The sequence below is a fragment of the Oncorhynchus mykiss genome, chromosome 26, assembly GCF_057628025.1.
Source record: "Oncorhynchus mykiss isolate SJ-2025 chromosome 26, ASM5762802v1, whole genome shotgun sequence".
Taxonomy (NCBI): domain Eukaryota; kingdom Metazoa; phylum Chordata; class Actinopteri; order Salmoniformes; family Salmonidae; genus Oncorhynchus; species Oncorhynchus mykiss.
The window spans coordinates 1500559-1514910 of NC_143047.1; the positions used below are offsets into that span (position 1 = coordinate 1500559).

Sequence of the window (14352 nt, forward strand, 5' to 3'; positions counted from 1 at the left end):
TAGATGGGAGGGGTTGAGGGTATTTGAAGGATGGGATAAAAAACAAACAAAAAGGTAACAATTGTAACATACATTGTGTCCGTATAATGTATATAGTATGTATAAACTTGAAGTAGAAGCCTAAGTGTTGTTGTCCATTAGGTTAGGGTAAAATAATAAACAAAAAAATATATTTTTTTTTTAAACAATGGCATATGTACTGTGCACTGTCAGTTCACAACAGCTGTTTCCTAAAATGTTCATATTGTTTCCAAGAATAAATGAAACACTCATCCAATCCCATTGCCAGTTCACTCAGAATGTTGACAAGAAATGTATGGTTTTGCGTCAATATTCAAATACAATGTACATCAGCTCACTAGCGGTGGGAAGATAAAAATCACAGTGGAAGCCTAAAAATGCCATATTACAACCTGTGTGTTGTGATAATTGCATTGTTTGCTCTATAACCTGTTAGTTCATATGGCTTGCCACCTTGATATATACAGTGACCTAAGGCCAACACAATAAGAAGACACAGTGGCAGAATAAATTCAACGACACCTTTGTTTTATCACAAAACCGAGAGCAACATCTTTTCGGTAAAGTCCACAAAGCATATTGCATGTAACAAACAGTTACATGACCTACAGCATGGTCAATCAAGTTAATGTTTCTGATATTTTCGGACTACTAATCAACTATTGATTTAGATGTGTGTGTTTAAGTAGAAAAAACTATGTTGACTCACCATACTTGTAAAGAAACACCAATGCCATCCTCCTCTCTTTCATGTTACCAAAACGGTCTATAACTGTCATATAGTACACGCTTTTAGTTTTGTTGTCCTCGGCTACCTGGCTCATAACTAACATTAGCCAACGACATCTAGCTACATATTGAACTTCCATCCTTTCAGGCCAGGGGCGTAATGTATGAATTTATGGTTGGATCAGAATCAACGTTATAATCATTGGCTAGTACGGAGAATTATGTCTGTTTTTTTTGTTGGTCCAAATCCCTATCTCCATCCATGGCTAATTTAGGAAAGGGACAATTTTAGCTACCTAGCTAGCTAGCCAGCCAGCCCGGAGGACAACATCACAACGAGATGCAACAATTCAAGTTTTTTCTATCAATGATGTTTGGCTTTGGATGTGATGTGATGTGATTGGTGTGAAGCCAAATCCTTGTTTCAACTGGTTTCCCATTTCACTTTTTTTGGTGTGCCAATTAAGTTCACTCAGTTTGGCTCAAAGTAGATTTTTTTATTTAAAAATTATTATTATTATCATTATCATCATCAAGGGAGGCCAAATGCTCACTGGCTTCTCTTGCATTCAATGCTTGGGCGGCAACAACATCATACTCTTTTTAACCAGACAGCATTAAATGGGCTACACATACAGAGACAGAGGGGCGATGTTTTGCTTGTTCGGATGCTTTCTCCAATGAAATACTGTACATTCAGCCTCTTGTGAATTGAAGGAAAATTATGAAACACAGAGAGAAATTTGGCCTCCCTTGATAAATAATTGTATATGTTTTTTCTTTTTATTGGTACATTTTGGGGGAAGCCTGGCTTTCCTTGGCTTTCCAATACACACCACTGCATCAGCTTGCAATGTATTGCTTTAAATTCATGCCACTGCTTTTTATTTATCCTCCTGTTTTATTCTTATGAACAACCAAACTTTTTTTTATTGAATAGCAAAATGCTCTAATTTCATTTTCTTTGATCATGTTATTTCAATAAACATTGTAGATAAATCACTTACAAGTTATACATTTTACAAAGGCTATTTTTAGAATTGTATCAAGAAAAAGAGAGGTGTTACAAAAGTATTAAGACAAGTTATAATCGGGTAATAGCAGATACAGTCAGCGGTCAAAATGAAAGTTATTCAAACTATTGCAGTGAGAATGCAACTCTGTGTGTGTGGGTGTGGGAGATTAAGTGGTAACTACGCAGAAAGAACAGCATAAACTAGACCAATCTGCAAAATGCCAAGCTCCCCCGAGAGGACATATTTAGAAACAGATGTTCCTTGTAAACAGGTCAACTCTACACAATATACACTGAACAAAATTATAAAACCAACATGCAACAATTTCAAAGATTTAACTGAGTTACAGTTTATAAGGAAATCAGTCAATTGAAATAAATTCATTAGGCTCTAATCTATGGGTTTCACATGACTGGGAATACAGATATGCATCTCTTGGTCACAGACACAGTGTCTTAAAAAATACAAAAAGGCAGGGCCTGGATCAGAAAACCAGTCAGTATCTGGTGACCACCATTTGCTTCATGCAGCGCGACACATCTCCTTCATATAGAGTTGATCAGGCTGTTGATTGTCACCTGTGGAATGTTGCCCCACTCTTTTTTATATATTTGTTTAACCTTTATTTAACTAGGCAAGTGAGTTTAGAACAAATTCTCTTCAGTGGCTGTGCGATGTTGCTGGATATTTGAGGGTACTGGAACACGCTGTCAAACATGTTGATCCAGAGCATCCCAAACATGCTCAATGGGTGACATTTCTGGTGAGTATGCAGGCCATGGAAGAACTGGGACATTTTCAGCTTCCAATAATTGTGTACAGATCCTTGTGACATGGGGCAGTGAATTATCATGCTGAAACATGAGGTGATGGGCTGGATGGCAAGACAATGGGCCTCAGGATCTCGTCACGGTATCTCTGTGCATTCAAATTTCCATCGATAAAATGCAATTGTGTTTGTTGTCTGTAGCTTATGCCTGCCAATACCATAACCCCACCACTACCATGGGCACTCTGATGTCAACGTTGTGAACATCAACCGCTCACCCACACGACACCATACACTTCTCCAGTGTGCCAGTGGCCATCGAAGGTGAGCATTTTCCCACTGAAGTTGGTTACGACACTGAACTGCAGTGAGGTAAAGACCCTGGTGCGGACAATGAGCATGATTGATTTTCTGACAGTTTGTGCAGAAATTCTTTGGTTGTGCAAGCCCACAGTTTCATCAGCTGTCCCGGTGGCTGGTCTCAAATGATCCCGCAGGTGAAGAAGATGGATGTGGAGGTCCTGGGCTGGCGTGGTTACACATGGTCTGTGTTTATGAAGCCGGTTGGAGGTACTGCCAAATTCTCTAACATGATGTTAGAGAAAGTAACATTCAATTCTCTGACAACAGCTCTGGAGGACATTCCTGCAGTCAGCATCCCAATTGCATGCCCCCTCAAAACTTGAGACATCTGTGGCATTGTGTTGCGTGACAAAACTGCACATTTTAGAGTAGCCTTTTATTGTCCCCAGCACAAGGTGTGCCTCTAATGATCATGCAATTTAATCAGCTTCTTGATATGACATACCTTCCAGATGGGTGGATTATCTTGGTGAATGAGAAATGCTCACTAACAGGGATGTAAACAAATGTGTGCACAAAATGTGTGCGAAATAAGCTTTTTGTCCATATGGAATATTTTGGGGATCTTTTATTTCAACTCATGAAATATAGGACAAAGACTTTACATGTTGTGTTAATATTTTTACATGTTGCGTTTATATTTTTTACACGCTTGTTGCATGTAAGCTAAAACAGGAAGAACCCAATCCAAAACCAGCAAACAAGTTAGTTATTCATGTACCACTATAAGAACACATTGTGCTCTGCTTTGTTTGCCCGCTGATTAAACGCATTTGATAAACGACATCCAGACACCTGCTTGCCTACAGCGCTTTCCTGCTTTGTGCACGAGTACACATCTCACTATTTATTCTGGCTATTTATTTAAACTTCAGGTCTCCACCATTTCCTCACTACATGGCAACAGTTTCCCAATCGTAGCCTAAATATGAAACTCGCTATCGTAGTCAGACAAAAGTTGAATGGGTTAAAACATAGCGTTCAACAAACAACTCGATATCTTCTCAATCGAAAATAGCACACAGGCAGGGTGGAACAAAATCACAGCATTTCGGGGAAAGCTATCTTTTCAGCACCACATAAATTACATGCAGAGTAGGCTACATGATCTTTGCAGTGCTGCTATGAGATTTCACCGTTTCCAATGTAAACCCATCGCGACGTTGCAAACGACAAAAAACTTTTGCAAATGTCATAAATCAGTACGTTCACTAAATATATTCAATCACGTTTGTCGTGCCAATATTAATTAATTTCTATGGATGTTCATTATACAAGACGAGGAGACGCTTTATTGGCCTACTTACCATCAATCGCCATGATGTTCTGTTTTGGATTCAACCAAAGCGATCGTTGAAGAAGGGGAGAGACGCATTGTAAGCGAAAGGGAAGGGGGGTCACTAGAAGGTTGGTGTATCACGAAGCTTACCTTCTGTTGGTCTACTCCTATTCACCGAGACTTGAGGCCCAAAATCTGTCTTCTCCAGCAGGTGGCGTTTTTTCACCCACAATGCAAGGGTTTTTGAATGGAATTCAATGATTCAAAGTGTGGAATTTGGTCAACCAAAAAAATGTAATGGTTTATTTGCCACGTGAGGCTTAGTTGATACGTTCCGTAATGCTTAGGTTGTTACACATTGTACTGATATGGAGAAAACTATTTCACATCGGAGTTGTGCCTTTTGTTCACATACGTGTCTACCCTCTCATTGGACCATTTTAGCCAACCTGCTCTCGCCTCCTCCCGACTGCTCTCTGTCTTTGAAGACATGTCCTTCCAATTGTGAGCTCGGTCACTTGATTATCTGGTCAATATAATGGATAATCTGTGGGCACGACGAATTGTTTTACAGTGTGTGCAAAAGCATGCATTCTTAGGGAAAGAATTTAACCTTTACTTAACCAAGAGACCCATTGAGGTTAAAAACCTATTTTGCGAGGGCGACCTGGCAAGAAGGCAAAACATGTTTTCAGTGAGTGGAATTAAATTATAGTGGATCTATTTCCAAATAAAAATAAAGGTTATCATTTGTATATTCGTCAGCTTAAAAGACAGCCCATTTAAGCATGCAATAAAAAATCACATATGAATGATATGACAATAATTAATACATTCACAGTCTAAACACACCAGCACACTAAAATAATGTATCACTTTGAAAGCAATATGGATGTTATAGAAAACACAATCAACAGGTTCATAGGCTACCACCATTGTTAATGTAATCCAGTCTGTTTCATATCTAGTGTTGGCTACTGTGATTCCTACAAATGTGACAAATGATGGTTGCTTTTATATTACAAATTTCAAATCAAATGTTATTTGTCACATACACATGGTTAGCAGATGTAAATGTGAGTGTAGCGAAATGCTTGTGCTTCTAGTTCCGACCATGCAGTAATATCTAACAAGTAATCTAACAATTTCACAACAACTACCTTATACTTTACAAGTGTAAAGGAATGAATAAGAATATGTACATAAAAATATATATGGATGAGCGATGGCCGAACAGCATAGGCAAGATACAGTAGATGGTATAGAGCACAGTATATACCTATGAGATGAGTAGTGTAGGGTATGTAAACATTATATAAAGTGGCATAGTTTAAAGTGACTAGTGATACATTTATTACATCCAATTTTTTATTATTCAAGTGGCTAAAGATTGAGTCAGTATGTTGGTAGCAGCCACTCAATGTTAGCAATGGCTGTTTAAAATCAATACCTTGACGCAATATGCAATATGTAAGCTAATCAAAATGTTTTTTACAACATAAAAGTATATTTTCTCTGTCAATAATATAGTATTTATATCAATCAGTTTATGAATAACATGACATGTCAAGTTCAGTCGATTGTGGCTGCTTTCACATTAGCCTCGTGGTACAAAAGCAGACTGACCAACTCTGCCCGGCTCTGGAAGCAGAACAGGGTCAGTGCCTTGTGGCGGTTGGTCTCGATCTGAGCCTTGATGTCTGAGCCCATGTCCAGCGGCAGATTGACTGCAGGGACATGGCCAGTCATGGCAGCCAGCCTCAGAGGAGAGATACCCAGTGTACTTCTAGTCCTGAAAGGAAACAAATACAGTGAGAGAGGAACACAGGGAAGGGGGAAACATGTGGACAGGGGTGATTATACACACACACATTTAAAATCATTCAGAGTCTATTGACGCACCTGTGCAATCTAATTAACATCATCCAAAAATCCCCATCAAAATCCCTCCGTTTAAGCGAGAGATGTGTTTTTTTGCATGAGCTGTGTCTCAGTCCACCGCATCCGCCTTTGTCGGCCTTCCCCATCTGCGGTGGAAAGAGGCAGAGCTAAAGCAATGTTTGTCAGACTATGAGACATCGCGAAAATCAGTCTTCTCACAAAAACATCTGTAGCATCTGAACAGTTTGACCTACAAACCATTATGACCACTCTCATTATAAGTGCATAAGGCGAGATCCAGATGCAGACACGGGAGGCAGAAGGTTTGAGTCTTTGATATTTATTATATCCAAAAGGGGAAGGCAAGAGAATGGTTGTGGACAGGCAAAAAGTCAAAACCAGTTCAGAGTCCAGGAGGTATAGTGTGGCAGGCTTGAGGTCAGGGCAGGCAAAATGGTCAGGCAGGTGGGTACAGAGTCTAGAAAACAGGCAACGGTCAAAACAGGGAGGACTAGTAAAATATAATAGAAAAGGCAGGAGCTCTGGAAAAACATGCTGGTTGACTTGGAACATACAAGACGAACTGGCACAGAGAGATAGGAAACACAGGGATATATACACCAGGGATAACAAGCGACACCTGGAAGGGGTGGAGACAATAACAAGGACAGGTGAAACTGATCAGGGTGTGACAGTACGCCCCCCACCTGGGCGCAGGCAACGCCTTTTTATCCTCAGGAGGCTGAAAATATTAAGCATGGGTCCACAGATCCTCAAAGAGTTCTACAGTTGCACCTTTGAGAGCATCCTGACCTGTTGCATTACCACCTGGAATGGCAACTGCTCTGCATCCAACCGTAAGGCACTACAGGGGGTAGTGCTTACAGCCCAGTACATCAGTGGAGGCAAGCTTCTTGCTATCCAAGACCTATATGTCAGAGGAAGGCCCCCAAAATTGTCAAAGACTCCAGTCGCCCAAGTCATATACTGTCCTTTCTGCTACCGCACGGCAAGCTGTACCGGAGCGCCAAGTCTAAGTACAAAAGGCCCCTTAACAGCTTCTACACCCAAGCCAAAAGACTTCTGAACAATTAATCAAATGGCCACCCAGATTATTTGCATTGACACCCCCCCGCCCCGCCCCGCCCCCTTGGTTTTTACACTGCTGCCACTCACTGTTTATTATCTGTGCATAGTCACTTTACACCTACCTACATGTACAAACTAACTCGACTAATCTGTACCCCCGCACATTGACTCAGTACCAGTACCCCTTGTATATAGCCTCATTATTGTTATTTTATTGTATTACTTTTAGTTAAAATGTTCTTAACTCTATTTTCTTAAAACTGCATTGTTGGTTAAGGGCTTGTAAGTAAGCATTTCGTATTCGGCGCATGTGACAAATAAAATTGGATTTGAAATAGGATTCCAAACATGTAAATAACAAGTATTGCATATCCAGCAAGCTAGGTTTACTTGCAAACAGCGAGGAGAAACAATACTATAACAATTTGCTGTCTAAATCTCTAAAATTAGAGCTATAAAATATTTGCTAGATAGACATCACTGTAGGTAGATACTGTCTGACTACCTATCTTAGGCTCATTTGTATGGTCTGATCACTGTGCAAAGGTTGATGGTTATGCCCTATTTCAGGGGTGTCAAGCTCAAATACCCAGTGGGCCAAAATGTAAAACCTGAACAAAGTCACGGGCCAACATTGAACAAATTAACCTTTTAATATGGACCCAAACAAGTTTTGCTTTAACATTGAATATGGAACAAGCATCGCTTATTACCATACAATATATAATTTAATAGTGGAGACATGCAAAATCGAATTTCAAATGAAAAAACACATCAATGGCATTCATTTATTAAATACATAAAATTTAAATAAAAATTGTATGCCTCTTTTCTATTTGCAGCCTTCTGATTTAAATACCAAAATAAACTTTTTCCACTGGCTGATAATTTTACAAATAAAATGATAATAAATCAATCAACCATTCAAGCCCATGCCTTGTAGCAAGAACAAGTGCATAAAGAAAACGTTAATTATTGCACACTGGTCTAATCTGATACCTGATACCAGATACCTGGCATCTCTTCTTGGATGCTAGTTCATCAATGTCTGGGCTCAAGCTCTGAGCTGAAGAAATCCTCAGTATCGAGCGAAGATGTTCATCAGTCAGACGTCTCCTGTGAGTTGTTTTGGTCATCTTCATCGAGGAGAAAAGTTGCTCGCATAGATAAGTGCTGCCGAACATGGAGAGCATCTGAGCAGCTTGGGTGCGGAGCTGAGGCATTGTGTCAGGGATGAACCGTGGAAACTGTGCGGCGCCCACAGCATCATACTTTGACTTCAGCGTGTCGTTGCACTGGAGTTCAATCAGCTCCATTTGGATGTTGGTTGGTGCATTTTCCACATCAACTGCGAAGGGATTACTAAGCAGTTCAAACTTGCATTTCTGGGCATCGAAGTCGGCAAATCGCCGGCTAAACTCAGCGGCGAGAACACTGAGTTTTTCAGCAAACTGTGCGCATGGGAACACGGCGGTAGAGATCTGCGCTTTTATGGATTGGCAGCAGGGAAAATGGCAAGGGTTTCCTTGCAGCATCTGATTCTCCCACAGGCACAGTTTAGTTTTGAAGGCCCTCACTGCAGCGTACATGTCTGTGATGATGCGCCCCCGCCCCTGAAGCTGCATCGAGATGGCTCGAGATGTCACAGAGAAAGGCCAGCTCACACAGGAACTTTTGCTCCCGGAGCTCTGCTGTGTCCTTCCCTTTGGTTTCCAGGAATTGACATATTTCCTCACGCAGCTCGAAACATCTGTTCAGTACTTTTCCTCTGCTTAGCCATCTCACCTCTGTGTGATACGGCACGTCTGCGTATTCCGAACCACACTCCTCCAGAAAAGATTTAAACTGGCGGTGATTTAGACCTTTGGCTCTTATAAAGTTAACTACCTGTGTTACTGTGGTCATAACATGTTCCATCTTTAGGGCTTTGGCACACAGTGCTTCCTGATGTATGATGCAGTGGTAAACAGTTAGCTCACCTGCACAGTTCTCTTCCCGCATCTTCTCCCGAACCATGCCCACCAGTCCACTCTTTTTACCGCACATCGCTGGCGTACCATCTGTCGTTAATCCAACGAGTTTATCCCACGGCAGCTTTATTTCAGTTACACATTTGGAAACCTCAAAGATTTCCTTTCCTGTGGTTGTGCCATGCATTGATTTGAATCCTAATAGCTCCTCCGTAACACACAGATTTGAGTCCACTCCACGGATGAAGACTGACAGCTGAGCAGTATCAGATGCGTCGCAGCTCTCATCCACAGCGAGGGAGAACGCAACAAAATCTTTTCCCTTTTCCATCAGCTGGTCATACAGATTGGTGGCAAGATCACATGTGCGATCAGCTACTGTGTTCCTGCTCAGGCTCACGTTTGAAAATGCTTGTTTTTTCTCTGGGCATACGAGGTCACAAACCTTCATCATGCACTTTTTCATGAACTCTCCCTCATTAAAGGGCCGGGCTGATTTTGCGATCTCTGCTGTCACTATATAACTAGCCTTTACAGCAGCCTCGCTTTGTGATGTGGCTTTTTTAAACATATTCTGTTGTGAAACCAAACTTCTTTTCATCTCCTCTACTTTCTGGCTCCTTTGAGTCATGTCCAGGTCCTTGTATTTGTCATGGTGTTTCGTTTCATAGTGTCGTCTAATGTTGTACTCCTTACTTACAGCCACGTTGACTCCACAAACAAGACAAACAGGTTTGTCTTTTACATATGTAAACAGATATTCTGCCTCCCACTTGTCCAGAAAGCTCCTGTTTTCTGCCTTTCTTTTCGCCATTTTTGGGAAGGGTTAGCTCGCTGACAGTTGTAGCGTCTATGTTGCTATGACTACTGTCACAGAGGAGAGAGCGTTTCTGGGTCCTGTCCTGATTGGCGCGCGAAAACAGCAGAGCATTATGGGATTCGTAGTATTAGTGGTGAATGCGCTGTATAATACCAGCGGGCCAGCTCTAGTAGTAATTTGGTATTGTCTCGCGGGCCAAATATAATTACCTCGCGGGCCAAATTTGGCCCACGAGCCAGAGTTTGACACCCATGCCCTATTTCATTCTATTAGGCTGATCACCAGTTCTCTTAGCTACAGATTGTTACACCAGATAGTGTTATTTAACCAAAGATTTTTGGTATCCATTACTAGGAGTTACAGGATAGTTACTGTTTGGTGTACCACAGAGAATTTTTAACCAACCTTAGCAATGCAGTCTTCGTCCTCGATTTTGGGAAACAGGAGTCTCATAAAATGTCCGTGTCCAGTTGCAGGGGCTCAGTTTAAATTTAGAAATGTATTAAAATGTATATTTCTTTGCGCAACCATCGTGTCTATTTCAAGTCTGTGTCATCATGACATGCAGCACTTTGGGGTGGACACCCACCTGTCTCAAACAATGAGAGAAGGAAAAATGGTGGTGTAAATCACATTATCTGGTGTAACAATCTGTAACTAGTTCCCTGTAATTGTGTGTCTCTACCCCCGAGACCCACTCAGATACTGAACTAGCTAACATTCTTGTTGAATACCCAGTTGTCCTGAATTAGCGTTAAGTAGTGTACACTTCCCTGTATTTTAGAATTTGACAAATAAACAAACATATCTGAATGTCTAGTATCTGTTTGATGTTACAGAGCCCTGTACAGCTTATATAAATATATTCTGTGTATCCATAAGGGCAGACACATTTCTACAATTGATAGAAAATATCCATATTTATTTCATGTGGTTCTAAATCCAACCCTGTTCCTGGAGAGCTACCGTCCTGTAGGTTTTCATTCCAACCCTAATCTAGCACACCTGATTCTAATAATTAGCTGTTTGATAAACTAAACCAGGTTAATTACAACTGGGATAGAAGCAAAAACCTACAAGATGTTAGCTCCTCTTGCCCTGGAAATCCATGGTTGTGGTGTTAGCATTTTACTATTTTTGTGTCAGGGTCTTAGGGCAACATGCGTTTGTTGGTAAAGGTATCAACCGAAAGGGACAGGCTGGTGTATTGTTTAGGGACAACAAGGGGACATTGGGATCTGCTATTCTTTTTTTTATGAGGGGGCTAAAGTAGGTGTGAAAGGTCTTAGGAAGGCAACTCTTACACAGTTTGATTTGTTGTGTGTAGGATATTGAGGAGAAATGGCACTTCAATTGCTCTCATACAAAACAATACATTTACTGTCTAAGCACAACCCTGCACAACCAAAGAACTGTCGGTAAACCTCCCCCAGCCCATTGACTTTGACAGATCATTTTTGTCAATAGTACCCCTTTGCAGGGTTATTTTGTAGACATGTCGTTGTACTGTGTTTTGAGAATCTGCAGAGAGAAGAATGAGGTGGTAGTGTCATTAGTTGTAGTCTTGAGTGTATACCTTTTAGTGTCCCTTGCTGGTTTCTGTCCCACAATCGTGTTGTGCTCCATAGCCGCAAGGTGTGTCCTCTCCCTCATGCTTGTGTACTCAAAATGCTCCCGCTTTGGGGTATTTTTCAGCAGGGCACTGTCTAATGACTCCAGATATCCAGAGTTGTACAAAAATAAAAGATAAGACTAAATTGATTACATGTTCTGGATGTTCTGGAAGGTACTCTGTGATCCTCGGGCTTCCTCTAACCACCTGTAACTCCATAACACAAACCATACAAACACTACCCAATTGAGGTTTATACCATGCTTACTGTAAATGTAGCTATCTTTGCCGTCAACTTGGATTTTTTTTGCCAAATTACCTTCACCAGAGCTAGGGGTTGGAAGCGCATGTTGGTGTAATCAAATTCTGTACCACGTACAACAAAATACAATTTAACTGCTAATTGTATTGATCTCTATTACACCTGGTTATCTAAGCATACCCAATTTGGATATTTCGATATTGTCAGCTTGCTGTTAGCTAACTAGCATCACTAAATTGGGAGCAAGATTGCTAGCCAGCTGAGACTGGCTAAGAAACACCTACCCAACCATAGACGACTGATACACATTCATCATCGCTACCAACAGACAAACAGCTATATCGGCAATTATATTTTAGTAACAGAGTGTTTTCCAGACAAGGGTAGAATAGATGGCTATACCAAAAGATAGCTATACGAGCTGATGGCTTTCAGAGTTCAATACAGGACTGTAACGTTATCTAGCTGGCTAACTTTCCTAGATAGTCCAACTAGGCTAGCAAGCTAGCTAACCTTAGGTTACCTTTAATTGACTATATTCTGTTTTGCTGTGAAGGGAAAAAATCACTTCTCAGCTGTTGTTGAAATGGATTTCACATAAATTTTGCCTGAAAATCCCTCTGATAATCTTTGGTCACCATATCATTCTTAATATCCTGGAAGGATATTGACCTCATCCTGTCAGTAGAGGATGCCTGGTTGCTCTTTAAAAGTGCTTTCCTCACTATCTTAAATATGTAGCACTAATTCCAATAAAGGTTTGGGACACTGTAAAGTCCATGGAGAGAAGGAGCACCTCCTCCCAGCTGCCCAATGCACTGAGGCTAGGAAACACTGTCACCAACAGTAAATCTACGATAATCGATCATTTCAAAAAGCATTTTTCTACGGCTGGACATGCTTTCCATCTAGCGACCCATACCCCAGCCAACAGCTCTGATTCCCCTGCAGCAACTTGCCCAAGCCCCCCCTGCTCCTTCACCCAAATTCAGACAGCTGATGTTCTGAAAGAGCTACAAAATCTGGATCCCTACAAATCAACTGGGCTAGACAATCTGGACCCTCTCTTTCTTTCCCGATTGGTATAATGGCTACCTCTGTATTTTACGCGAGAATCACTCTGAGAGCATCAGGTGACCACTTGCACAATGTAGCCGCTTACGGGTATTCTTCAACAAAATGCGTAAAACTATGTCACAATGCTGTAGACACCTTGGGGAATACGGAGAAAAAGTAATCTGGTTGATAGCCTATTCACTGCTCAATAGGGACGTATTGGAACGCAGTGGTTTCAAAACATGAGGCACTTCCGGATTGGATTTTTCTCAGGTTGTCGCCTGCAATATCAGATCTGTTATACTCACAGACAATATTTTTACAGTTTTCGAAACTTTAGAGTGTTTTCTATCCTAATCTGTCAATTATATGCATATTCTAGCATCTTGTCCTGACAAAATATCCCGTTTACTACGGGAACGTTATTTTTCCAAAAATGAAAATAAGTCACAAAAGGTTAAAATGAATCACTTACCTTTGATGATCTTCATCTGGTGGCACTCCCAGGACTCCATGTTACACAATAAATGTTTGTTTTGTTCGATAATGTCCCTCTTTATTGTCCAAAAACCTCTGTTTTGTTGGTGCGTTTAGTTCAGAAATCCAAAGGCACAAAACGCATTCCCAATATCCAGACGAAAAGTAAAACAAATACAATAAAAGTTCGTAGAAGCATATCAAACAATGTTTAAAATCAATCCTCAGGTTGTTTTTCAATAATCAAGAATCAATAATATTTAAACCGGACAAAAGCATTGTCAAAAGAAAAGGAGAAACAAGAAAGGCGCACTCCCGATCACGCGCTGGAATCATGCCTGGAAATTTCCACTGTCCACTCATTGAAAGTGCTGTATCTCCCTCATTTTTCAGAGTAATCTAGGTTTCTTCCTAGGTATTGGCCTTTCTAGGGTATTTCCTAGCCACCGTGCTTCTACACCTGCATTGCTTGCTGTTTGGGGTTTTAGGCTGGGTTTCTGTACAGCACTTTGAGATATCAGCTGATGTACGAAGGGCTTTATAAATACATTTTATTTGAAGATTGGATTCTTTCATTGTAAAGTAAATCTACAAAAAAACTATAAGTAAACTATATATATATAAAACAACATTCTATAGGTTGAATGATTAGTGTTTGCAGCTGATCACATTCCTCACTTGCATACCATGTAAAGCGATGTGCTCGACAATACATGTCTTTGTCACGTCCTGACCATAGATCCTTTTTTATGTCTCTGTTTTAGTTTGGTCAGGGTGTGAGTTGGGGTGGGCATTCTATGTTTTCTATTTCTATGTGTTTGGCCTGGTATGGTTCCCAATCAGATTGAGAACCATACTTAGGTAGCCTATTCCCACCTGGTGTTTGTTGGTAGTTATTTTCTGTTTAGTGTGTTTTGCACCTGACGGAGCTGTTTTGGTTGTTTCTTTTGTTCCGTGTTGTATTTAGTGTTCAGTTTATTAAAATAATGATGAACACTTCCCACGCTG

The 14352-nt window shown here is 40.7% G+C and overlaps 1 protein-coding gene across 3 annotated transcripts in view; it reads right to left on the bottom strand.

Annotated features, from left to right (window-relative positions):
• syt14a (synaptotagmin XIVa) overlaps window positions 1-4374 on the bottom strand; it is a 142648-nt gene extending 138274 nt beyond the window's left edge. For 2 of the 3 annotated variants that reach the window (XM_021585678.3, XM_090221717.1), the window contains exon 1: window positions 4206-4360. In XM_021585678.3, coding sequence (XP_021441353.1) covers window positions 4206-4218 — 13 coding nt within the window. In that variant the 5' untranslated portion in view covers window positions 4219-4360. Of the gene's footprint in view, window positions 1-4205 lie in introns of all 3 variants that reach the window. The other variant, XM_021585679.3, reaches the window with a different exon arrangement.
• Window positions 4375-14352: the final 9978 nt, after the last annotated feature.